At 51.9% G+C, this 27,036-nt stretch overlaps 1 protein-coding gene across 1 annotated transcript; it reads right to left on the minus strand.

Moving 5' to 3' along the window:
* Positions 1–326: 326 nt before the first annotated feature.
* ALKBH5 (alkB homolog 5, RNA demethylase) lies at positions 327–25,057 on the minus strand. Its single transcript, XM_045778163.2, has 4 exons — positions 23,508–25,057; positions 14,915–14,995; positions 5,380–5,535; positions 327–4,538 (listed from the first exon to the last, which is right to left on the minus strand). Exons 1-4 carry the CDS (start codon positions 24,275–24,277, stop codon positions 4,361–4,363), a joined length of 1,185 nt encoding a protein of 394 aa, XP_045634119.1. The 5' UTR covers positions 24,278–25,057; the 3' UTR covers positions 327–4,360.
* Positions 25,058–27,036: the final 1,979 nt, after the last annotated feature.

Below are 27,036 nucleotides of genomic sequence, written 5' to 3' on the forward strand. Positions count from 1 at the left end.
CTAAGCACTTCCTATGTGACATTTTGCTGTCATCTGTACACTTTCACTCCTTACATCTGTGGTATCTGTGGGGCGGAGACCCTGTACAATCGTGTGCTTCTGTCCCCCTCTCTTCACAACTCCCTGTTCGGTGACCTTGTGCTGACAGCTTTCAATCAGCCACCAAGGGAGTGTTTACACCACAGAAATCGGCAGACGCCACGGATCAGGCTGGATTTTTTGTTGATTTTCTAGACCAGTGCCATCCAATAGAAACAGAATGCAAACCAGATATGTGATTTCCAATTTGCCAACTAGCCAGATTTAAAACAGTAACAGGAAACCAGTGAAATTAAAGTGTATTTTATTTAACCCAGTATGTCCAAAATATTGTCATTTCAACACGTAATCAATATAAAGTAACTAATGATATATTTTACATTCTTTTTTTTTATACTAACTTCAAATTCTAGTGTGTATTTGACACTTAAAGCACATCTCAATTCAAACCAGCCACATTTCAAGTGTTCAACAGCCAAACTGTCCAGCGGCTGCCATATTGGACAGCACAGGTCTAGATTTAAGAAATCAGTAGAGAAAATAATGCAGATTAAATTTAATAGTAGTGCTGAGGCTGAGAAATTTCAATCCAATTAACATAGTTTGTTCCAGCGATGAGAAATCAGTAGGCCATGTACCAGATTTAATGGCAGACTTACGGGGGAAAAGAGTAGTGTAGCAGGCTGAACAGTGACCCCCAAAGATTTCAGGTCCTCATCCTTGGAATTTGTACATTTTTTCACTTTGCGGATGTGACTAAAGATCGTTACATGGGCAGATTATTTTTGACCATCCAGGTGGACCCTAAATCCAATCGCTAGTGTCCTAATGAGGGACAGGCAGAAGGGGACTTGGTACATACAGGAGAGGCAGCCACGTGGCCACGGAGGCAGAGACAGGAGTTGTGGGGCCACAATCAAGGAACGTCGAGAGCCACCAGAAGCTTTTAGAGGCAACAACTAGAGCTTCCAGAAGGAGCATGGTTCAGATACCTGATTTCAGCCCAATCATCCTACTTTTGGATTTCAGACCTCCAAACTGTGAGAAAATAAATTTCTAATGTTTTAACCACCAAGTTTGTGGTGATTTGTTACAAGAGCCCTGGAAAACTATTATCAGCAACGGGCTGCATCTCCATTTGCCATATCACGGTTGAATTACAACCACAGGTAGGCTACAAATAAAGCAATCTATCAAAAAGGTCAACAAGCGCATTTTTTGAGGAACACTGGGCTGTACAGAACTTGAACAATAAGGAGCGTACTGTGTATCTTACGACTCGTCATTTCTGTGCCACACACCTTTTATGTCCGCACAGTCTCGAGTTAAGTGTGTGGGTTAGAGACCCAGTCCTGGTCTGTCTTGTATCTTTAGCACCCAGCACAGAGCCTGGCACACAGGACACTCATTTTGAATGAAGGGGACTTTGGGCCTCAACTTCCCCCAGCACAATCGGGTTGGAGGAATGGGATGGGCTCCCTAGAAAGGCAGGGCTGGTGCCAGATGCTGTTAGAGCACCTACTGTGTGCAAGACCAGGGTGGGGGCAGAGTCAGATTCAGGGAGTCAGGTATGGGACCCCCCCCAGGCTTCGAGGCTACTCAGAAAATTAGTCCAGAGATGGGGTGCTGTGGAACCGCTGCAGAGACTGAAGCCAATGACACAGCAAGGCCTATTAGGGCTGGAGCCCTTCCCCTAGCCTCTCCCGTCCCTCATTCCTGCAGAGCAAAGGGCCTCTCTGGGACTAGGAGAGCCCAGGTGTGACTCCGTCACAGCTACTGTAGAGTTTCAGCTCCCCAGCCCTCCACATGAGCCCCCCATTCTATGTCTGGGTCAGGGGCCTGGGCGTAGAGTGGGAGGTGCCCCCCTCTGCCCCAAGTCTGGATGACTCTGAGCAAGTTACCTTCCCCTTCAGCTCCAATGTCTCCTCTCTGGGGCAACCGTGGCCCAACCTACCCCGTAGCCCAACTAGCCACAGACCATATGGAGGCTCTCCCCCACTGCCCTTCATATCCTGTCACCGATTTGCAGGACTGAGCCCTAGCCTGTCACTTGCTCCCTCTAGATTCTCCCTTCTCCTCTCTGAAATAGGCAATTAAGTGACTTGCCGGGTTTCCACAGCAAGAATTGGCCAGATTGGTTTGGGCCCTGGAAGTCAATGAGGGAGATTCCAGACTCAACCTGACCAGAATCTGGCAGCCAGGTCCGGGACCTGGACAGACGAAAACCCTCTGGGCCCCAACCCCAGTCCACACAAAACACGTCTGCTTGATGCCTGTAACTGTATCCCACAACTCTGTAGTACACATCTTGAAAGCAGGGACCAGAAGACCTCTGCTCTTTGCTCACTGATGAGGCCACAGTGAGGGCTCAGCCAGAATATAGTAGGAACTCAAGAATCTGTTTAATGAGCAAAACCACTTGCCTATCTTTTACAAAGGCCAGGCTCTCCCTGCCTTTGCTCACCCTGTCCCTCCATCACTGGCACACAGCCTATCTGAACACACCCAAGGGGAAAGGCTTCAAACTCAGCAGGGTGTGATCCTGGCTCCATGGCAACGGGGGCACCTGGTCCATCCTCCTTGGGGTGGGAGAGAGCACAACAGGCAGAGGGCAAGTTCACCTTCAGCCCTCAGCCCTATTATCTCCCGTGAGGACCTCCCTGGTGGGCAATGAACTCTGTCTGCCCTCCCCAGCCTGGGTTGAGAGTTAAGAAAATAAGGGGATTAAGGAAGCACCAAAGGCAAGTCCTCTCTTATAACAGTATCAGGCAGCTGTTTCAAAATATATTAGATTTGGTTTTTATTGTAGAGCACACATATCAGGGCAAAGTGCTGCACACACAACTACAAATCATTTTTGGGAAAAAAGCTGTAAAAAAAATAAAACTGCAAATGCTTTAGGTATGCAGTCCCAACTTGAATCCATACTGTCAAAGGAGCTCTGGCCCCCGAGAGGGGCTTCTTGATGGTGGCTGCCCCAGATTTCTGCTGCCTCAGACCTGGGCCTCTATAAGACAAGGCCCCCTGGGGTGGTGGCAGCCTGGGGACTGGGAAGGCCTCTGCTCTCAGCAGGCCTGGGTCTCAGCCATGGCTGGCAAAGACATTCCTAATGAATCTAGATCATCAAAACCTTGCAGCCTTCAAGGATCTGAGTAGGTGGGAACTGCCAAAAACTTTATTATCTTTTTCTTTTTATTACTTCTGAAAAGCCCCTTCCCCAGCTCCCACGCCCCTGAGGCAGAGGAGGCACCAACCCAGTCTGCAGACCTGAGCTCTGGCCTTGGATGCATGCTACAGGCAGACAGAGCGGGTGGGCAGGCACCTTCCTATGGGGATGACATGGAGAGAAGGCCAAAGCTGGCCAAAGTAGGAGAAAGGAAAGGGTTAGGAAAAAGTCAGGAGACCAAAGGAAAAAATAAAACTCAAAAACAAAACAAAAACCCTACCACACACCACAACAATTTTCCATACCCCAAATGCTAGACTTGGAAGAACACCAGTCCCTCTAGCTAGAAACAATTCCTAAAACTGCCCCAACATGGTAAGTCTAACTGTTCCGTACAATCGCACGCGTATGCCTGAAAGCAGCAACCCAGCAAAGAGGCGTGCTCTTGGGAAGAAAGGTCAGGACCACTGTAGCCAGCCCCTCAGCAGTTCAGGGACCTGTGGGCAGAGCAGGCCAATGGGTGTGGACGAAGCCTGGGGGAGGGGGTCAGCCAATAGCTTTGGGGTGGCAGAGAACTGTTTAAACCTCCACCCAGTCATCCTGAACAACTCTGCTGCAGGAAGAAGAGCGTATTTGCGTGAGCTTCCAGGGCCTGGAGAATGGGTGAGAGGTGGGAGGACAGCAGGCCTCCTGCAGAACCAACAAGGTGCATGAGACCTCAACCCAGCAAACAAACATTGGGGGTGGGGGCAGAAGACTGAACTTCATTTACAACACTGAGAAGATTTACATTTAAAGCAAAACAAGAATTTTCTTAACCAAAACATTTTGTTGCTTTTAAATAAACCCAGCCTGACACAGCCCCACTTGAGGACAGCTGCTCCCCACACCCCTACTGGCCACTCCAGCGTGAGCTTCTGTCCCCTATAGATGCCTACAGCCTTTCCATTTTGTAGGAAAACCAAGAACATGAGAATCAGGTCCCAGCCAATTCTGTTCTTCAGCCTTAACAGGCAACAAACCCGAGGAAAAAATGTAAGGATCAAAAAAACAAAAAACAAAAAATGAAAACAAAAACCAAAAAACCGAAATGAACAAGAGGAGGGGGCAGCTATGTGAAGATTAACCAGAGTTCCCAGGAGGGCACGGCAAGCCTCAGTGCCTCCGCATCTTCACCTTTCGGGCGGGGCTGCCTGCCGCCTCCGAGCAGTCCTCCCCAGACTCGTAGGACTTGCGCCAGTAGTTCTCAGAGCTGAAGCTACTCCTCCGACGGTGCGTGGGCAGCAGCACGGAGCGCCGGTTCTCTTCCTTGTCCATTTCCAGGATCCGAGGCCTGCAAGGGAAGGGGTGGGTGGAAGCGTTCCCTCACATCTCTCTCTGCGTCTGGGTCGAGCCCTCACCACCCGTGCGACAGCGCACTGCAGCTCAGCGGTTCTCCAGGAGGGGCGGTAATGGTGGAAACACCGGCATCGTCTTTTTGCCCATGAAGTGCAGTGGCCACACACCTAGTCTTTGAAACACCTCTGCCTAGCTGAGTCCAGTACCCCAGGACACCACCAAGGCTGCCGGACTGGAGGCAGCCTTCCCCAGCACAGCCTCAAGGCCCTGCACGCTCCTGCTGTCACCTCCACTTCTCAGCCCTCCTTTCTGTCCCCGCGCTCTGCCCACCTGCTCTGCTCACCAACTCCACTAGCCCCTGACCAGCAAGCTCTTCCTGCCTCAGGGTTTCAGCCCAGTATCTTTTGCCTAGATGGGCCTTCACGTACGGCTTCCTCATCCTTCTCTTTCCAGCTTAAACACTTCCCCAACCCCTCTGAAATGGCTTCCTGCTCTGCTATCTTCCACGTCCTCAGCTTCCCTCCTAACATTTAAGTATAACCCATAAGAGCATTTGCCTGGGTGGACTGAACGAGGGAAGTCACGGGAAGCCCACACAGCCTTCCCGCTTGTCAGAATCTCGGCCCAACCCCTGCTCTCTGGGGCTATAGACAGCTGGTCATGGGTTAGGTGGGAATGCCACCAATGCCACTGACCTAGAAGCAGACACAGGGCTTGGAAAGGTGGTCAGTGCCGGGCTCCGAATCACCACTGCAGGCTTCCCCCACCCATGTCACCCTCCAGCCAGGCCATGGGGCTGCTTTGCCAGCCTTTGTTGAAGGTCCTGAGCCGAGTACCTGTGGGCAGCATCAGGGTCTGCCTTGCGATGGGACCGCTTGGGTTTCAGAGCAGGGTCCCTGATGTTTCCCGAAAGACGATCTGAAGCATAGCTGGGTGGTAACACAGAGCTGCTCAGGGACTTTGTTTCCAACCGGGGTGCGTCTAATCTTGTCCTGCAAAGGAAATATGCAAGGGGTCACCAGTGGGCCTCTGGGGAGGGTGTGGGCCCCATCAGACCAATTCTCTGGCCAGGCAGAGGGGAGCCAACAGTCTCTGCTCTGTGCCTCAGCTTCCTCAGGGTTCAACTAAGTCTGGCTGACTTGCAAAGACCCGCCTTTTTAAGTTCAAGCTTAGGAGTAGGAACAGGTACATTTCTGTTTGGAGACCCCTAGTGACAGGGATCTGCTGACCCAGGGCTCTCTTTCAGCTGGACAAGCAGCCCCATCACCCGACTCCAGCCCAGAGGCTCTCCTGGGGATTCTACTCCACCTGCCAGAGTACTGAGGGCCCCCAAATACTCCAGCAGATGCCTTCATCCTTCCTGAAATAGCAAGACAGGAAGGAAGGTCCCCCTGGTCCAGGCCTACGAAAGGGAAAAGAGGCTCTCCTACTCTCTCACACAGGAACACTAAGGTTGTGGCAGAGCCAAGAAAGCCCAGGCCCAACTCAACATTCACATACCTGGCTCTGATCCCACCACAGCCACCTGGCAGCTTCTGCTGGTTACAGGATGCTAACCAAGTCAAGGCCAAAGGGCTTTTGAAGGCAAAATCCCCACTGAGCATTAGGCATGAGTTTTAAGGAACACACTGCCCAGTAAAGGGAAACTGCAAGTATGGACAGGGGAGAGGGAGAAGGCAAGCAGGGAGGTAGTCCAGGGCAGTGACCAGAGTCCTTTATTGAAGCCAGGCCAGAAGGAAGCCAGCCTGGGAAACCTCAAAGAAGCCCCGAGGCTTTCTGCGTGATACAGAGAAGGCTGGCAAGTCAGGCTGGTGGCAGCAAGGAGCAGGAGAGAAGCCTGGGGTGGGGAGGGATGGGGACACATCTGGCAGAAGGCCCTGAAGGCACCCTTCCCATAGGCAGCTGTGCACAAAATAGTCACTTGGTTGTGAGGAAGGTGCTGTGGTCAGAGCAGAGCATCCTCACAAGAACACTGCAGGGAAGATAGCAGAAGGGCACTCTGAGAGCTGCCCTGGCCTAGGCCGCATGGTGTTCTTGGTAACAACTGCATGCAAACCTCACAAGGTCCCTCTTCCTACCCGACTAGCTGACCTGCTTAAATAGATGGGGAAAACTAGGTCCCAAAGGTTACGGTAAGTCACAGGTCCTGGAAGTTGTGGGAGAAAGGTTTAAGCCCAGCTGAGACTCCAACCAAGCCTGACAAGCAGGAACCACAGGGCTCTGACCCTGGGCAGGGGTCTTTCTCCGAAGCCAGCAAGTGGTGCCTTCTAGCTGGGAACCAACATTCCAACACGCCCAAGCCCAAAGTGGTGGGCAGACCAGCAGGGCAAGTTTCCCTGCCCGTTTGCTTTGGCCTTATGGAGAGGGAAGCCAGGAATGGTCAGCTGTACTGACTGGCCCACCAGTCTCGGCCTCCACTCTGAGCCCTCTAGGCTCAGGGAACCAGGACCCACCTAGCAACAAAAGGAAGATGATCCAGCCCTAATGGTTGCTGTCCTTTTCTGGGCCTATTTCTCCATCAAAGCAAAGTAGGGAGAAATGTGGCTGGCCCTAGGGCCTCTTCCAGTTCGAAGGGTCTAGAAATCAAGTGGCCTCCTTCAAGGCTAGGAGTTTTTTTTTTTTTTTTAAAGATTTTATTTATTTACTTGAGAAGGGGAGGGGGAGAGAGAGAAAGGGAGGGAGGAAGGGAGAAAAGCAGACTCCCTGCTCACCAGGAAGTCACACTCGATTCCAGGACCCAGAGATCATGACTTGAGCTGAAGGCAGACACTTAACCGACTGAGCCACCCAGGCGCCCCCTCAAGGCTAGGATTCTTGAGAGGGCTAACAAGAAGAGGTGGTGCTAGGCAACACCCAGACACGAGGGTGGGAATTAGAAATCACCGAAGCCCAAGGATCTCTTCTTTACCAGGCCAGGCTTCATCCCCCACCCCACCCCACCCCCGCCCCCAACCCTTCCTGGTTGAGAGGTCCAGGTGGCAGAGAGCAGACTAAGTAAGACATGAGCCATTCAGCTTGGCTTAGAGGCCTTCAAGGGTGTGAAGACTTATGGAGGAAAGTCCCCCGCTGGCACAGTGGAGCTAACTCCAATGCTAAGACCCCACAGGTACCAGAAGCACACGCTCAGGGCAGGAAAACCGCTGCAGGATGAAAAAGCCCCAGTGAAGCCCTGGTGGGCAAGGCCCAGCAGCCAGCAGCTGTTTCCTCAGACGACTGATGGATGGCAAGAGAGCCAAGAGCCGAGCCACCAAGGGAAGAGCCTGGCCCACACACCTCTGGGGCTGGAAAACACTGAGCACATCCTGCCTCGCAGGCAGAGCTGGCACACACCGATCCCTGGAGGGGCCCCCACCCTTCTTGAGCTGCCTTCTTGGGCGGCCAGCCTGGGCAGCCAGGGGCAGTGGTAGTGGCCCCCCATCATGGGTGTAGGGCTGCTGGAGAGGCTAGGGAGACAGGTGGGACCAGCTGAGACTAGACAGGCCAAGGACACAGACTGGCTCTGCTTCTAACTGCCTGAAGGAGGGGAAGGGTGTCGTTCTGCACATGACAGTACGACTGCCATCAGGAGGCAGCCCCCAAGAGAAGGGATGATCAGAGGTGGCCCTACTAAAAACCCTGCCTCCTGTACTCACTTTGGGAACACTATAAGCTCTGGGGCCCCAAAGTGCTCCTGACACACTCCCTGGGGCTATCACAAGTACATCTCAGAATAGCTGGAGAAGTTCCTGCCCTCCCTCCACTTCCAAAAAGCTACCATTGCTGCAGGAAGCCAGGTTAAAGCAAGATCCCAAACCCAGTGCCCACTGGCAGCTTAATTTCTGAGAACGACCCTCTTAAAAGGCAGCTAGCTTCCAAGGAGCAGGGTAGGCCCCTCAGGGTTCAGCAAACAGTTCCACAAACTTGGAAGTCAGGAAGTTCTAGCAGTAAGGGCTGGGCCTGGGCCTCCTCAGGTGGCAAGAAAAACAGAGACCTGCCTTATAGATCTGAGTCAACATCCCAGGGGTTACAGCAAGGTACCCCAGGTATGTGAGGTCACCCACGGTGTCAGGACAGCCCCCAGAACAAAGCAGGGATCGAGCACAGGTACTGGGGAAGCCAGAACAAAGGGAGGATGACTGAGCATTAATATTAACACACCATGTGACCTGAGGGCGAAGGGAGGGAGCTGACCATCCAAGGAGCCGTCCTTCCTTTATCACTTACTGAACCCTCTAATCCTCCCGAGAAGCTGTGAGGAGGATTATTCCCACTGTAAGGAAGTAATGCTAAACTGGAGACAAAGTCACTGGCCTAAGTCACACAGCTACCGTCCCATGATAGCCTCTGAAGCCCAGGTGGGCTCTCTGTACTGCAACAGAGCAGAGTGCTGTCCGGCAGACCACCATTTCTGGGAGATCAGGAACCAGTCTGCACCTCAGGCCAACCATCCCACAAGTCGTGGCTCCATCCTCACACCAAGCACCCTGTGCTTACAAAGCCTGACTTTCCTGATGGAGCAGAGAGGCAGTGCGGCAGGCCTGTCTGAGCACCCCTTGTCTACTGAGTGAGCCGGGCCTCTAGGTCTAAGCTCCAGCACCTGAGTGTCAGACTCCCACAGATCGCAGACCTGTACCGTTGTCTCTCCCGCAACAGTACCCACCCTTTCCTGACATCACTCCCCATCTTCCACCAAACTCCCTCCAACATCACACCTCGCTGCCTGCAAGACAGTTTTTTGGTAAAAGATTTTATTTATTTGACAGAGAGAGACAGCGAGAGAGGGAACACAAGCAAGGGGAGTAGGAGAGGGAGAAGCAGGATTCCCGCCGCGCAGGGAGCCCGATGCGGGGCTCGATCCCAGGACCCTGGGACCATGACCTGAGCCGAAGGCAGACGCTTAACGGCTGAGCCACCCAGGCACCCCCTGCAAGACAGTTCTGACCATAGCAGGCTTCTACACCAGTCTCAGGAGAACCTAAAAGGCACATGAGGGCTATAACCCAAAGAAAGGGCACCCCAAGCCCATGATCCTAGCAGGGCCTCCAGAAGACCTCCATACCCAGGCCTGCAAGATAACCAGGCCCCAAGAGCCTCTCCAAATCGTTCAGTTGGATTACCAACATGTCATACCACATACTTGTGAGCCCGTGCTCCACAGATGACAGCTAGACAACAAGGCCAGCATCACGGGTGCCCAGGAATCCCCAGTTCAGGTCTGGTAAGGTACTGATATCCTCCACGACACCGGACGCCCAGACAACAAGCTTGCTTTCCCCAGCCTTGGCCAGTGAACAACCTATCTCCAGGTTTCCCTTTCCTCTCACTCACTGTGCCTGGACTCACACCTTACCTCGACTGGACACAACCTTCCTCATCCCCTACCCCTGACTCTTCAAAATCAGAGGGAAAATATGGTGAGGAAGGAGCTAGGAGAAGCAGGCACAGCATTTCTGAATTTAACCACCCCTAGCACCACCACTGCCCCACCACCACTGCCCCAATTTATAGGTGAGAACACAGGACTCAGGTAAAAAAACCTGTCTTCAGTGAAGATGGGGCAGAGGCAGGCCAGCAGCCTAAGCCAGCTTCATCCCATCTTACTGCTCCCCCATTCTTTCTGCAGGGTAAATACACATGGACACACTCACTCACTGGACCAGGAAACAAAGGTGGGCGAATCCTTGGCCCAGGGGACGAGAATCATGGAGACAGAAGCAATGGCACGGGTCTCGGTGGGGGCAATGTCTCAGGCTGAGTCAGGAAAACCAAGAGCTGGCCACTCCTACTCCCCTGAGGGATGAAGACCAGAATGCACCCTCCATTCTCACCCTCCGCTCATACACACAGAGCCTCATACTTGGACTACTCTGCTTTCAGGAAAAGTCTCCTCCTGACCCCCTGGAATCCCTTGGTCTGAAGGACCAAATAAGCCATTTAGCTCAGCCTCCTACAAACAGTCTCTCTCATACAAATCCCTCACCCTGCTTCCTGGCACACACCCCACCTGCCTTGGTTAACGTTTGGCAAACGAACCTGTAGCTGCTCTTCTCAGCTTCAACCCACTGAGCTGAGCTCACTTAACCAAAAGCAAAGAAATGGGCTATTAACACTACCTCGAGCCACTTTATCTGACTAACTGGAGAGGTGAGCCATGCAGGAATACAAGGTCTTGTAGGCAGACCTAGGGCAGCCCTGGTGCCTCCTGAAGACCAAGGGACCGGGTGCCCTGGCCACCAACTGAAGGTCCTGAAGGCCCACAAGCCATCTCCTGATGATCAGGTGTTGAGCTAAGACCTCCTTCCCACACCTCCCCTCAACTACAGAGATCATCTATACTACACGCCTTCTAACCTTTGAGCTTACCGGTTTTTTTAAAAGAATTTTTATTTAATTGAGAGAGAGAGAGAGAACACACATGCAAGAGAAAATGAGCACGGGGAGGGGCAGAGAGAGAAGCAGACTCTCACTTAGCAGGGAGCCCGACGTGGGGCTCGATCCCAGGAGCCTGGGATCATGACCTGACCCAAAGGCAGACGCTTGACTGACTGAGCCACCCCGGCGCCCAGAGCTTACTGTTTCTGCCTGGCCAGCAATTTCTAAGCTCAGCAGCCAGATCTACCAATTCTGTCCCAACCACCCCCAACCCCAAGCTGGATGTAATTTTTAAATTTTTGTTTGTTGTTGCTGTTGTAGCTTCCTGGGTTCCAGCAAATATACTTCATGCTTTTAAGACCGTTTATACTCTGCTTGCATTGTACTGGCATGCAAAATGCCAATCTGCTATGTACCAGCAGACCCGGGTTCAAGATCTTACTCAGCCCTTTACTGGCTGTGCCCCTGAACAGATTCTAACACTAAGCTGCAGCGCAAGGATTCCACTCATGGGGAAACTCTCAGGTGGTCACTCCCAGCCTCCCAGGCCACCCTGTGAGAAACAACGGTGTCACACACATGAAGACTCAGCGACAACCACATTCAAAGGTGCCATGTTCTGTTGAAGCAAAAAGCACTTGGTGGCCACCCACCCATGTCCCCCCATGAGGCGCTTACAAGGACTGTCCCAGCTCTGACTGACCTGAGCTGGTGACAGAGCCCCCCAGGCCCTCCCACAACAGCCTGTGTAATTTTTATCCAAACTTAAGAGAAGGCAGGACTGGCTCCATCTCCTCTGCCTATGAGGAGCAGGGCCAGGAGATTCCGCCCACCTATACACGGCCTCACCAGCAAGCAAGTCACCCAGGTACCGGTCAAGGCCACACCCTTGATACCTAGGCAGTGCCTGGGCTGGGATGCTCCCTTTTCCATCCTGTCACCAGCTTGTCCTTTTCCAAGACAAGCCCGTACAGTTACTGTGGAGCAGCTCCTCATTCACCTGTGTTGTCCTCTGGTAAGTCCTCTGGACCGGGTCTCAGTGCCGGCCCTGGATGAACAGAGCCCCCGCCCCCACAGAATGCAGATGTGGAGACTGACAATGGCAAGTATGTGGGCTATAACAGTCTAAAGGGGAAAGGGGTACACTGAGAGGGCCACAGCTATGTGTGTGATGCTTCCTGCAAGTAAAAATGGTCAACACCTGAGCCTCGAAGGATGGCTAGGTCAACCAACTTTCACTGTGCATATGTGGGTCATCTGCAGGGTAGGATGTGGAGGGTAAGATGAACATGTTAGATGGGAAAACATTCCCAACAGAGGCCACACACTGCTGCAAGAGCCCAGGATGCAAGTCCATGGACCATACTAGGAGCTGCAAGTACTTTAATCTAAGTGTGGAGAACAAGTCAACAAGGAAAACTCTCAAGAGGTTAGGCGGGATGGACAGCCAAAGCCCAGCAGGAGCCTGGCTTTTATCTTGGGCCTCTTATCTAGTCCCCTGAGTTGTCTCCCTACAGCTGGGCAGTAGTCTAGCTCAGTTGAGCTGGGGAAGCTGAGGGCCCTCCTTCCACTCCACTCCAGCCCCCTCACACCAAAGCTTGTGTTTCTATTCTCTAACCCAGTCTGTGGTTAGCTCCTGGGCCCGTTCAAGTCAAAAGGTCAAAGAGCATCGGTCACCCACCAACAGTCATTCTCTAAGGTCAGACCACTGCCAGGGGTCCGGCTGGCCAAAGAGATTCTGGGGGACCTGGTTAACAGTGTAGGCTCCTAGTTCCACTGAGAAGCATCCAACCCAACCAGCCTGGGAAGTCGAATAAAAGAGCCACCACTGCAAAAGAAACAAACAGCTGGAAGAACGACATGACACTCCAGCTATGGCCACTTCATTTGCACCTCCAGTGAAAATTTCTCTGGGATAAGCTACTTTGAGAGGCTTGAGGGAACACCTGGGAAGTTGCTGCTCTGGTTTTATACCACTCTGGGGGTTCCTCTCCAAGCTTCCGGCCTAGGTGGGCCACTTGTCCCTGGCTGTAGTTGGAAGTGCCAGGACAGCCTAGGAAGAAATGACTGGGGAGAAGAGGCCAGAAGGGAGCTACACTCTGGGCTGCATCACTTCCGTGTTCTGGGTTTTGGCCTGTGCTGGGAACCACAGGAAAAGGAAGTAGAAATGCAGATAAAAACCCTTCTTCTGATGGATTCTGGGAATATCCTTAGGCTCTAGGCGAGACGCTGCCAGCTCCTGAACGGACCCATCTGCAGCTCCCACATGTGTGTGGTGCTCTGCCTGCACCCCAGCATTGTCCTTCAGGGCTCTATCATTTCCATTCTACACAGGTACAGCACTCAAAGTTTTGACTTGACAAAGTGGCAGAGCCATGCCAAAGAGACTTCATCCACCACATTTTGGAGTTCTAGACCCAAAAGACCAAGATGCTCAAGTTATAGACTGAAGTTAAAAAGATGGCAAGCCAGAAAGTAAGGATGTACATAAAAAAAAGAGAGAACTCCTAATGGCCAAAGCTGGAGTAACTGGAGCATAAAACAAATACCCATAAATTCACACTGATGTAAGTAAACACCTGAATAAAGAAATAAACAATGAAGGACAAGAAGAAACAAAATGTCTTTGCTGAAGAATTCCAAATAACTTGGGAGGCAACTCCCCACTCAGGGACGTGGAGCGAACTCCCCACTCCTTATGTGTGGGCTGCACGTAGCAACTTCTGTCCTAAAACAGGGGAAATTGTAACTTTAGAGTGAACACACCCTCAGCCAGGTGTTCACGGTCAATATCAACAGTGAGAAGTCCTGTGCCCTGGATATGACTGAAGAGAAGGGTTTTTTTTTAACTCTGTGGTCTTCTTCCCCCAAGCCCCAAACCCTAGTTAAACCATGAGAAAAATGCCAAATTCCAAGAAGAGATATTCTACAAAATATCTGACCAGTCAGTGTCATCACGAGTAAGACAAGTCTGAAAAACCATCGCAGCCAAGAGAAGCCAAAGGTAACATGACAACTAAATGTAAGGTAGGGTCTTGGAACAGAAAAGGTATGTTTAGAAGAGAGGAAGGAAATCCAAATAAACAGGAACTTCAGTTAATAACAATGTATCGATATTGCTTTCCTGACTGAAACGTATCTTGCTAATATAAGACACAAGATCCAGGAAGTGGTGTGCACTCCGTGCTATCTTTACAATTTTCTGTAAAATCTAAAGCTATTCTAAAAAATGATGTTTGTTTTAATTAAAAAAGAAAAAAGAAAAAAGATGGCAAGCTATAGGACATTGTGTTCTAGCTTGGGCGGGGCGGGGGTGGTGGAGGGGAAGCACTGGTTCTGCTCTCCTGACGTCTATACAACACTGGACAATCATCTAGCCTCCAAAGACAAGCTTGTCTTGACCTAGCATGTTTGGCCCAGTCCATTCACCCCATGAGCAGAAAACCAGAAGTGCTGAAGAGGCCAGGTCTGGTGATGTTGGTCAGTACATCCCTGACGCCCTGGCCAGAGAGGAGGGACAGCCACAAGCTATGCGACTGCTAAACACTGCAGCCTAACCTCCCACCTTCGTTTCCTCTTCTCACTCCCTGCCCCTCCCAGAAGTGAAAACCCAGGCATTTTTAAAGCAGGCTGCTAAGGCGCAGTCTAAAAATAGTCAGCAAGATCACATGCAACAAATCAGAACCAAAGAGATGGGGAAAGAGAGAGGGGGAGGGGAAGTCTGGAAGAGGGGTCCCCAAATATTGCCTCAAGACTGTGTCCATAAACACTGGGAGCATGTGCTTTTGCTCGGCCCCCAACTCCCTAGTTAAGCAGCCACAGAACTTAATTTTCCAATGAAGAAAAGAGAAAACAGCTTTTTCCTCAAAGAGTTAAAATCAAAAAGTATGAGACCTGATAGCTTTTTCCTCTCCCAGGCTTCATGCTGCTATGCTACTGATACAGAGGAGCCAAGCTCTAAGGGAATCCAGACCTACATCTCCAGACAGGCCTGCAGGTGCCAGACACCGGGGCACTTACTTCCTGAGGATGATGACCGCTCTGCGCTCCTTGATGTCCTGAGGCCGTATGCAGTGAGTGATTTCATCAGCAGCATATCCACTGAAAATAAACACAGAGCATATGAGCTTGGAAAGTGAACAGACAATCAAGGTTCCTACAGGGTAAAGAGAGAGAAATATGGTCCAGGTCTTATGGCCACCTCCGCCCTGCTATTTTGAGAGATTCGAGGATCTACATGGAAAGGGAAATCACCTGTTAAGCTCTAAGATGCCCCACTCAAGAACAAAACCTGGGATGAGGCAAAGGCCGGATGGAAGGCAGAAACGACAGCAGCCATCTCCCCACACGAGCCAAGAGCCCTTCTTTCACAGGGCCCCCAAGAAGGTAACCTTTAGTCACTCCGGAGGCAGCTACAGTGACTCAGGCCAGACCTTGGTGAGAAGACAAGAACTGCATATCCTCCTCTTCCTCCCTCCCTGCCCCTTCAGCACGAAGAGGAAGCCAAGGCAGACACTGACAGCCCTGCGTCACCAGAGAGAACTAAGGCTGCAATGATCAAAAAGAGAATCTGTCTACTTGAAAACAAGCTTTCAAAAACCTCCATTTGGGGAGATCCAAAAATCTTGAAGACAGCTGTGTTTGGGATATTTTAAGAATTCCCATCACACTCAAATATCTATTTATTTTCATCAAGTTACACGATTTAAAAAACTGCTTAGACCAATGAATGTGGGTAGATGACTGTCCTCTTCACAGCTAACGTCTTTACGATCTGAAACTCTGGAAGCAAACTCAGCATCCTGAGCCTCCTCACATGCCCTCACCGGGAGCATGGCACCCAAGAGGCACTCCCACCCCAGGTTCCTCCACTGAGCTGAGTACACAGCCAGACACATGCTCAGCCACAGGCAGTAGTGGGAGGTGAACACCTCAGCCTTGTCTTGCTCAGCTTTTCCCTGGCCACCCCACGACCGCAAATCTTCCTCTCCACAGGTGCTCATCAGCTCCCTTCTCAAGCGCAGCTATAAAGACACCCATATAACTGTTAGAAACATTGCAAGCCTGGGAGGAACTCCTCAAAATGGCCAGGTTGCCCCATGGGGCAAGAACTAGAAGCAAGACAAAAAATAAGAAGTCCAAGAGGGAAAACTCCTCTGATTTGAGGCCATGCTGGGAGAGACAAAACCTTTATTATTACTTTTTTAAAGGTTTTATTTATTTGTCAGAGAGAGAGACGCACACACACACACAAACACTACGCACGCGTGCGCGCACACACAAACGGGGAGTGGCAGACAGGGAGCAGCAGGCAGAGGGAGAAGTAGGCTCCCTGCCAAGCATGGAGCTTGATGCAGCACTCAATCCCAGGACTTTGGGATCATGACCTAAGCAGAAGGCAGACCCTTAACAGACTGAGCCACCCAGGCATCCCCAGAACCTTTATTTTAAAGATTTCCTCTCTGAGCTGCTCCTAGACCATGGTTTTCAGTTTTCTGTGAACATCGGTCCAAGAAGAGACTATGGACAAATGCCCACAATCAAATCAATGTGGAAAATATTGAAGAGTTTAAAAAAGCGTGACTATGTTAAGGGATCTGAGAATTTCTACAGCAAAAGAATCTGCTGACTGTCTGAGCACAGACCAAAGAACCTTCTCTCAAATAACACCTATTAATATCTGTAGGCCTACACTGAGAAATGCCACACAGAGAGAGAGGAGTTGAAGAGACATCAGTGAGAACCTGAGTTTTGTTGCCTACTAGCGTTGTGACCTTACGGAAGTCACTTGCTGGGGGCCTAACCCTATTTCTTCACCTCTAGTAAGGACAGTAGGTTATGGGTGTTCACTTTGTTATGCTTTACAATTTAGGTATTCTTTTATGACCACTAATGACAACTTTATCTCTTATTTGAGAGACAGACACACACATACACACAACACACACACAGATGCACAAGGTGGGGGGCAGTAGATGGAGAGAATCCCAAGCGGACTCTGCACTGAGCACAAAGCCCAACACGGAGCTTGATCTCACGTCCCTGAGATCGAGACCTGAGCTGAAATCAAGAGTCAGATGCTTAACCTCCTGAGCCACCCAGGTGCCCCAACGATAAGATTTTAAAAAGGGGGACACTGCCTCTTCCCTTGCAGGCAGAATTAAAGAGTTCTACGACTACGTGGTTGGCACCCCTGGAACCTATAGGGCTGTTGTGGGAATTAAGTGAGATAACGCAGTGTGCCTGGCACAGCATTCCTGTTTACTAAGCACAGGATACAACTCAGAGGGCCCTGGACCACCCCGGGGCAAGCTAGAGACTTGGGTTCAGTACCCGCCAAGGAAATGTGATCTGGGTTCCTCTTGCAGGGATCCACCAACAGAAAAGGCTTCATGGCCCTAATCCCAGAGCTAGTTCCAGAGCTCGTTCTAGGTTCCTGTCACTCCACACTGGGAGAATGCAGGTGTGGGGTGCAAGAAAGTCCTGTATAAACACAGGACTTCCCCCCCAAAGAGCTAGGTCTAATTCTCCAAAGGTAATCCAAGGCACATTTGTAAGGCCTGAACCTGCAGTACTAGCCACAGGCAACCTCTCCTACTGTTAATAAGAATCAATCTGTTTGACATGGCTACAGGCACCTGGGGCCCTTACCTCCCATCTTCAACAAGGAACCACTCCCCTTAATGCAGAAGGAGTAAACCCAGATGTTTGTCAAACCTTAACTGCCCCTACTTCCCAAAGGGCTCCAGAATTTTCCCACTGAGCCCAGGCCTCAGAAGAACTAGTGCAGGGGTGCCTGGGTGGCTCAGTCGTCTGCCTTTGGCTCAGGGCGTGATCCCAGTGTTATGGGATCAAGCCCCGCATTGGGCTCCTCTGTTGGAAGGCTGCTTCTTCCTCTCCCACTCCCTCTGGTTGTGTTCCCTCTCTCTCTGGCTGTCTCTGTCAAATAAATAAAATCTTTAAAAAAAAAAAAAGAACTAGTGCAGAGGTAAGACCACATGGACCCTCAGAAATGACTGTGGTCCTGAATGCATCTGAACAGCTCATTAGCACTGGCCTTCTAGAACTTCCTGGCAGCTGTGACACAGCCCACTGACCCCTCCTCAGTACCTCAGGCTCCTCTGGGAGCAGCAGCCTCTAAGCCCTAGCCAAGGGAAGCTCTTCTGGCTAAACTTCAACAGAAAATGTCCAGCAGAGACCACAGAGAATTATTTACTGCTAAGGTACCTACTTACTACAAGAGAAACTGTCTGAAAGTCCCAGTCTGCCAGCCTGAAACTTAATATGCCCTGGGTCCAGCCCTGCCCTCGGCATGAAGAAAAGTCCCAGTGCCTCCTGCTCTTTGTTTTCCCAGGGAAGGGAAAGGAGGAAATACTTCATTCTGGTCAGCCTCCTGCTCCCTGCCCGGGCTGAGCCCTCTCAAGCTCCCCCCACCCCACATAGCAGTGACCAGCACGCAGAAGCATCAAGAGTGACAGACCTGGCTCTGTCACCCACAAGCCCTATGCCTTACAGTGATTCTTAAAGAGTCTTTCTTCTCCCCAGGGACGCTTTCCTCAAATCCCCCAGGATGGGTTTTCCCCACACCAACCACCCACCCCTCTCTACTACTACGTTTGGCCTTGCGGAAATTGTGTTTTCCCTGTAAGACAAAGTGCTGCAAAGGTCTTATTCATCTCTGCACTCTGTGGACGCTAAAATGAAATGTTGAGCTCAACTGTTCTGTTTCTCCATCTACAAAGCAGATCTCACAGCAAATCCTTCTTCAGAGGATTAGATGCAGGTTAAACGAGGAGTCTGAAAAACTCCAGGGGACTGTGCAGGACTGTACATCTCTCCTCTAGGGAATAGTTTTGGAGACAGTATTAAGGCAAATTTCCAAGACAGCTATCTTCCCCATCTACTCTGTGCCTTGCCCAGGACAAAACAGACCCAGAGGTGGAAGGACTGCCTGACAGCTTCCCTTCAGCTACAGCTCCTGCTCTGGGCAGCCCCTAAAAGCCTGCCTCACGCCTCTAATGGGCCCACAGGACTAAGAAACTTAGGCTTTGGGGAACAGCAGGCCAGCCACCCGGGCACAAGGGTGGGATTGGGAGCTCACACTCATTACAACCAGACCCAGCCTTCTAAGACGACACATGGCCTAACTTTATGAGAAGTCCTGGGACTTTATAAATACAGAAGGAAGGTCAACCTGTTCCAGGTCCCAATTCTCTACACATCAAGGTATAGAGAGTAGCTAAGGACAGAAAGCAGCTCATCTCCAGAGACATTTTACCTAAACTTCAAGCATTCAACAGTGTGAAAGAAATTCAATCTTCTGTAACAACTCTATGTCATCAATATAGCCCATTCTGCAGAGGAAAACTAAGGCCCAGAGAACTTAAGTTACTCACCCAAAGTCAAACAGCTAAAGTGATGACAGTGGAACTCTAATCAAACTCTTGATTTCAGTATCTACGCTATGCTGGTTTTTGGTTTTTTGGTTGGGGGAGGGGGTAGGTAATAAGGAACAGAGAAAAAAGCCTATCTGTGTTTTCTGGTGACAAGGTTCAATCTATCCTGAAGACCTCGCTGGCCTCAGGAAAGGACATTCAATACCTACCACCTCCAAGAAAGAAGTCTACAAAGATGAGCCCATGTCCCCAGAGAGCTAGCATCCTATCTCAGCAATGGCTGCACACCAACTGCCCAAGCGAAATGTCCAGCCAGCCCTAAAATTTTTACAACCTATTTACTTTCTGCTTGCTCTGAGCTTCATGATTAAGACCATGGTTCACCTGCTAGCTTCCTTCCCCTTGCTGCTTCTGCCTTCTTGTTAGGCCTGGCAGAACCAAGGCCAGTCAATCCCCTTGCCCCAGAGCTCCGCCTGAGAATGCACAGCCCTGACTTCATCCTGAGGTTCCTCCCCCTCCAGTGGAATCAGAAGACTGCACACAAGAGATGTGGCCCAGGACCTATCTGCCCTACTTTCCCAACTATTTTAAGCCAGAAAGCTAAATTTTGCTTTCAAACAGCTGAACAAGATCAGCCCTTAGCCCAGAACGGACCAGAGTGCCCACTCCACCCAATATTAGTTATTACCTAGAAGTCACAGGCTACGCTCAACTCTGCGTGTCCCATGGCTGGGTTTAACAGTCATTTCCAGACGGGTGGTTAAGGCCTGGGTCTCTGGGCATGTGGCCACCACAACCACAGACATGTAGCAGTGATTGAAAGTAGCAGCAAGTAAGCAATTAGTCTTAAGGTAATTATTCTAATTAATCCAACTAAAATGTGTTTTAATCTGCCCATTCACCCTACAGAGAACAGGAAAGGAATGTGGAAAGAAGTGATATGAAAAGAAGGTAAAAAGATACTTATTTCCCTGATGAACAGCATAATAAGGGGACCCAACTAGGCCCAACATGGGAAGGTTACAAAAACAACAACAACAAAAAAAACTGGTTTTGGAAAGACATTTAAAACACTTCCAGAAGGGTCTGTGAGGCACTGCTCTAAATGCCCACATTTGGACACTGCTGAGTCAATGTTTGCCACATGCTAATGTCTACACTGACAACTATTAAATATAAAACACTATTCCTGCCATGCAGCCTTGGAACGGGTACAGACTCCACTGCCACCAACAACTGATGTCTGATCAGATGAGAATTACTAAAAACCCTCCCTACCTGCAGAGAACAACTATTTTCATCAGCCCCTGTCTTCCAATCTGCACCTCATCACTTCCGGACTGGGATACATACCAGGAAGTGAAAGAAAGCATCCCCTCTTACCAGCTTGGGGAAGAGCCCAAGCAGCAGTTAAAAAGAGGCACTACTAACAGGCAGGTGTTCACCCACCTGCATGCTAAGTAAACTGAGAGTACTAAGGGAGCAGGTGCTAGAAGATTAAAGTTAGTGGGGGCATCCAGAACCCTAGAGCAGTGGCTCTCAACTGGAATGAGTTCTGCAGCCCCGCCCTGGGACATCTGGTAAAATCTGGAGACATTTTTGGTCACCATGAAGGTGAAACTGCTATTTAATGGACAAAGACCAGAGACGCTGCTAAACATTCTACAATGCACAGACCAGCCCAAAATGTCAATAGTACTACTACAGAGAAGGTCTGATCTAGAGCTTTCCAAGGCATGCCTCGCCAGAATCTCCACTTCAGGTCCAGGCTGAACCTGAAAACTAAAGCAAATTCCATCAGCCTCAAGTAAGCGCCTACCTGCCCCCACCTTACCTATGGCTACTCCCCCTACTCCCACCAAAGCTTCCGTGCCCTCCCTGCTAACTTCTTTACTTGACTAACTTCTAGTCACCTTTCAAGTTCTACCTTATTTCCTTCTAAAAACTTCTAACACTTCAAAATGCTCCCCCCCTTAAAGTATTCCTGCAGTTACTTTCCTGGGCTGTACCTGTCTGTGGCTTCCACTAGGCTGTGAACCTCATGAAGGGAAGAGCCACTTCCCTAGCCCCTTCCCCAACAAGAGAGCAAGGGATCATTAAATGGTTGTGTATGAAAGCAAATACCCATTTAAGTGCCTACCCCTTGCCAGGCTCTGTATAAATCACCAAATCACCACGTTTAGTTCTCATAGGTTTTGTGAGTTGGCATTACCCCCACTTTACACTTTTCAGCTCAGAGAACACCCACAAGGTCCCAAAGCAAATGACAGCCAAGCTGGATTCAAAGCCTGGGGCAGCACTTTTCAGGACATGAGTGAGCCTCCCACATGAACTCCACAGCCAAGTCAGAATCCAGGAGTTGGAAGGGACTGGAAAAGCTTTAGGACTTTACTATTCCAAGGAAAAGATGAAGAGAATTTTCCTGATGATGCAATCCTGTTGCTGATCACTAACAGACCTGCACTTTAAGAACTTGAAACTTCTGCTCTTCAATATGGGGCGGCGGGGTGGGGGTGGGGTTGCTAGGGGAGAGAAAGCCTCAAAGTCACAAACTGTCTCTTATGACCACCCATTACACACCCAACTGCTAGACCTCATGACAACCTTAAAGATGGGGGGGTGCTGGGGGAGGGAAAGCCTCAAAGTCACAAACTGTCTCTTATGATCACCCATTACACACCCAACTGCTAGACCTCCTCCTGACAACCTTAAAGATCTGTGACTCTGTGGAAAATTAACATCCCCTTAGGAGACTCAACGGCCTTTGTGTGAGGTCCTTTTAGCATCAAGAGCCCTTCAACAAAGTCAGACACCAAACTGCCTTGCACAGCAAGCCACTTGTAAGGGTCTGCCCTGGAAATCCCATCTTAAAGGGCTCTACTAAGATATCAATTTGGGAGCACCACTTAGATAGGAGGACAAGCTTGGAAGCCCAAATGACAAAGGGGCACCTGACAGATAAGTGCCCGGCTAAGTTTCAGATGCATAAGGAAGCCCAAGTACTGTTTCTGCTACCACTGACTTCCCAAACTTCCCCATCAGGAGACCCTGGGATATCACAAGGCTCTGCTGCCACCCCCAGATACAGAAGCAGCCTCAGCTATTAAACTCAAACGAGATTGATGACCTGCCTCATATTAAGAGGGCTCCAGGGAACCTACTTCTCCCCAGGACTAGGGCCCATCGCACAGACTTCAGAGGTTAAGCTGCTCACAAAACTCAGCATGTCCTGATCCTATACTAGAACTTGGTGGTCAAGCAAGTCGCTCTGAGCAGCTGCAGTCTAGAGCTCCTAAGAGGTTTTGGGGATTACTGAAGTACAGTTCTAAGTTACTGATTTTAGGGCTGGAAGTAGGCAGCTTCCAAATAATTTTCTACTTCATATAAACGACAAAGGTGCTCCAGCAGGCCATCTTCTTGGGGGCCAGGGTACCGAGTGAATTCTCAGCAGGATCTGGGACCCAAAAGAGGCCAAGAACCTAAGCTCTGTGGCTGACGCAACTACAAAGCCAAATACCAGGTAAAGAGATCCGCTTTATTTGGTTTCATACGGCCCCAGTAACAGGTAACACATTCTTACGAAGGACCAACAGGCTCTTCTGCAGCCAATAGGGGCTGAATTTTCAGAGTCCGCTGCACTCTATTTCTGCCCCAACCACTCATCTGTTCAACTCCAGAAGTCATTCCCCATGTTTGGAAGAGAGAACATGTATCTCTAAATACTCTCAGGGACCTTCCTCTGTATTTTCTCTATTAAGAAATCCTTACACGTCCTGTTTAAAAAAAACACCACACAAAAACGGCAGAGTTGGAAAAACTCTCAAATAAGAATTCAACTTTTTTTTTTTAAATGCAGATTTGAAAACAGAGGCCCAGAAAGGAAAAGTGACTTGCTAAAATCACACACAGAAACAGACTCCTAAAATCTCAGCCTTCTAGAAAGATGCCTTTGTATCAATTCTTGGTCAAGTGTGTGTAATCACGCCAAACCTGCCCTCGGGATACAAAATTCTAGATTGGTTCGAGGCTGCTCTCTACTTTCTTACTACACGTTTTAAACACAGACCCCTTTTCCCTCCCCACTCTCGTCCCCCCAAAACCAGGAAAATGGGTCAGAACTGTAACGCGTGGGCTCCTATTTGCTGCTGCCTCCTGGGTGAGGGTGGGCAGCTAAGACAGCAGGAGGCAGGGCCGCCCCCTCCTCCCAGGTGGGTTACCTGAGCACAGTCACGCTTCCCCTGCGCACGGGCAGAGAAAGCACAGGTTCCGACACCCGGATAGGCTTGAACTGGAACTTGCAGCCGAAGCAGAGCGCGGAGTCGCTAAAGAAGGACACGGACACGATGGGGCGCTCGAAGATGTGGATGGGGTCCACGTGAGACACGATGCAGCCGCCGGGCTGATAGTCGTTGATGACGGCGCTGTTGACGAAGCCCTCCGGGATGACGCGGTGCTCCACCAGCTTCTGGATCACCAGCTGGTGCACCCACTCGGGGATCTCGTCCACATCGCCCGGGGGGTAAAGGCGCTCCTGGCCAGGCCCGCGCTTCTGCAGCTGGGCGCCGTACGTGTAGCCCTCGCCGAAGAAGTACTTGTTGCGCAGCGGGGCCCGGTCCACCGTGTGCTCGTTGTACAGGCCCTTCTCGGCGCGGGACACTACCTCGTCGATGCGGGCCTCGATCTTGGCGCACTCGTCCTGGCTGAAGAGGCGCATCTGGCGAATGCCGCTCTTCACCTTGCGCGCCTCCTCCTCCTTCTGCAGCTGCTGCTCCTCGTAGTCGCTGCGCTCGGGGTCCGAGTCCTCCTGGTACTTGCGCTTAGCCCCGGACACCGGGTAAGGCTCGGCTGCGGCGGCGGCGGCGGCAGCGGCGGCTACGGCGGCGGCGGCGGCGGCCGCTGCCTCCCGGCTGCCCGCCTTATAGTTGTCCCGGGACGTCATGGACTTGAGCTTCTCACGCAGGTCCGTGTAACCGCTGGCGGCCGCCATGGCCCCCGCGACGCTGCTCTAGGGTCCTCCGGGGCGGGAGGGGCGGCCGGGCATGGCTCTCGGAGGACGCGCCCCGGCGCCCCGGGAGTAAAGGGGTTCCTCAGCGCCAGACCCCCATGCGAGACCGGGGGACCCGGCGGGGGGCGTCGAGGGGCAAGGCGCGGTGTCGGGACTCAGGGGCGGCGGGTCATGCAGCGGTGGCGGCAACGGGGCTTCCTCCTCCACCACCTTCTCCACGTCCCAGGGAGCAAGGGCGCCGGCAGCGCCTCATGCCGCGGAGGGCCGCTGCGGAAGACCGACCCGACTCCCAGCCAGACCCTCAGACGCCCGGCCCAGCCCGCACTTTAAAGCGCTCCTCACGACGTCACGGGCCGTCCGCCCGACGTCCGCCAGCGCCGCTCCTCAGCGAGCTCCTCAGCGCGCACGCGCAATGCCGCCGGCCACCGCGGCTCCGCGCGCAACGCGCATGCGCGTGCGTGTAGGCCGGGTCACCAGAGGCGCTGGCGCAAGCGCAGACGGGGACCGCTCGGCGTCCGCCGCCCCTCCCCCACTCACTGAAGGGCTCCGAGGGAGCACCCTCAAATAGCAACCTGCCTCCTTGACGCGTCACCTCCGCGACCGAAGGGCTCCCTCCACAGGGGTGCGCTCACGCTGTCAACGCTGTCGCTATGCTGCGTCACGGCATCGTCCAAATGCTCGAAAACGCCTCAGCCCTCAACGCGCAACCACCGAGGAACCGCCACAACCTAGGCTGCCCCGTCACCGCCCCCTTTGGCGTTTCCAGTTTTTTCATTGGGTCACCGGGCGCGCGCCGGGCGGGCCCAGACGGGAGCTTCCGGAAGTTGGTTCGCATTCATGCCTGTCAATCAAGCGGTCGCCTTGGCTACTGCATCCGTCACTTAATTAGCTGCGTGGAGGGCGTCGAGGACCCCTGAAGGGTGAATGGGTGGCTATGTAAGTGCCCGAATGTAGACGCCAACGGAGAAAAGCCCTCAGACTCTTCAGGAAACTTCTGAAACCAGCAGAAACTTCTTAAACTGTGGGGCCGAGAGCACCGGGTCCCACCTCTAAGTCCAGACCGCGACGGCCGCAGAGGCTGGACTGACTGAGGGGGCACCTCCCTGCCCCCCACCCCCGCCGCCCGGAGTGGACGTTCCACGAGTCACGTCCCGGTGGCGGCGGGCGCGTGCGCAGCCGCGAGACGCGCGGGGATTTGGCGTCGGTTTTCTTTCGGGTTAGAGATGGGTATAGGGGCTTCTTTTGGGAACGACAGAAGGAAACTGGAGGGGACAAGGTGGGCTCGCGGTGAAGGCGAAGCCATAGCTAACGACTAGGGACAGTTCCAAAGTTTTGCAGCAGTGCGGTTGGACAGGGTGCGTGGCGTGGGTAAAGGTGTGGCGGTTCCGCGCAGGGGCGGGTCTCCAGCTAGGGGTTCCTTCTCGAAAACCTCCCGTGGCTCCCAGGATCGAGTTCATCTGTTTTGCTTGGCGTTCAGAGCCTTTGTTTGAGACCTTTCCGGCCTCGCCTCCTCTCCCCTCTCCGCGAACTCCGAGCGCCAGCCTCACTCAGGCATACTTTGTCACGCCAGCTGGCCTTCGCCCAAAGCTGTTTCTTCCTCCTGAAATGCCAGTTCCTTTCCACCCATCTCCTTCATTTTGATAGTTTGAGGCTCAGCTCACCTCCCTAGCAGCCTTCCCAGATAATCGCTGAAATGAAATGCATCTTTGGTTTCGTGATTTGGCCTCGGCATCGGCCTTCAGCTTCGCCTCCCTGGCCATTTTGCTCCCACCCCATGTGTCTCTGCATCCTCTCCTCCGCCGCCCCCGCCCCCTGCCACTTGCCAAACCACCAGACTGACAGACACAGGTTTGACTCTTGGACCTCCCGACGGGCTGTATGACCCTGGGCAGTGACTTCCCCTCTCTAAACCTCAGTCTTCTGTTCTGTAAAATGGAATAACCTTAGTAACCCCCCTCATTTGGTAGTTGTGAGAAGGAAACGAAGTCATGTATGTTAAGCAGAGGGGATTCCACACCTGTACTCAGGGTCTCAGTTTCCAAACTGAAGGGCCTACCAGTCTTTGTTGGGGGGTGTGGGTTGTGTCGTTGCTGGGCAAGGCTAGGCCAGCAGGGCCTGTGAGATGGGGAAATCCTGGACACCCGGGACTCTAGTGCTGTCCCCAAGCTCCCTGCTGGGCCACCTTCCTTTCCAAGAAGCAGCAGGTGCAGGGGAAAATGGGGCAGGCACAAATCCTATAGTAAGTTTGGCTCCAGCCCTTTTCTGATGCAGCCTAGTGGGGCACTGGGCAGCTGCAGGTGGTGAGAAGGTGAGCAGTGGGCAAGGCTGTGGTCAGACAGCCTGGGCTCCTGCTTCAGTCCTGCCTCCGCCGTGCTGTGTTAATGCCTGGCAGGGACCCCTTGCCTGCATAATGAGCAGTTGGCCTGTGAGAGCTCAGGCCCTTCAGAAGCCCAGCACCCACCTACCTCTAAACTGCCCCCTAACATGGGGGGCACTGGATTCTGCTCACCTGCTTGATAGGGAGGTCACCATCTCACAGTCGTAAGAAACCGTCCGGAGACTCCTCTGCGGAGCCCAGCTCCCCTCACCCAGGCAAAAGTGAGGATCACCTCTTCTCTACGTCTCAACAACCCCTCCCCTCCCAGACCCCTCATCCAAAGTTTCCGTGTGCTCCTTCCTGACTCTTTCGGAGCCAGAGCTCTCCCTTTGAGCCTCAGTGAGAGCACCAACTCTGGAGCCAG

Source organism: Ursus americanus, chromosome 14, assembly GCF_024610735.1.
Source record: "Ursus americanus isolate L20-20 chromosome 14, mUrsAme1.1.p, whole genome shotgun sequence".
In the NCBI taxonomy this organism is placed as follows: domain Eukaryota; kingdom Metazoa; phylum Chordata; class Mammalia; order Carnivora; family Ursidae; genus Ursus; species Ursus americanus.

Bases quoted from the DNA above. Each gene is read 5' to 3' on its own strand.
- ALKBH5 (XM_045778163.2), bottom strand. From the start codon at position 24,277: ATGGCGGCCGCCAGCGGTTACACGGACCTGCGTGAGAAGCTCAAGTCC. The intron at 14,996-23,507 runs GTAACCCACCTG...GTTTATTTTCAG, and splicing joins GGAAGCGTGACTGTGCTCAG to TGGATATGCTGCTGATGAAA. The intron at 5,536-14,914 runs GTAAGTGCCCCG...TTTCCTTTGCAG, and splicing joins GCGGTCATCATCCTCAGGAA to GACAAGATTAGACGCACCCC.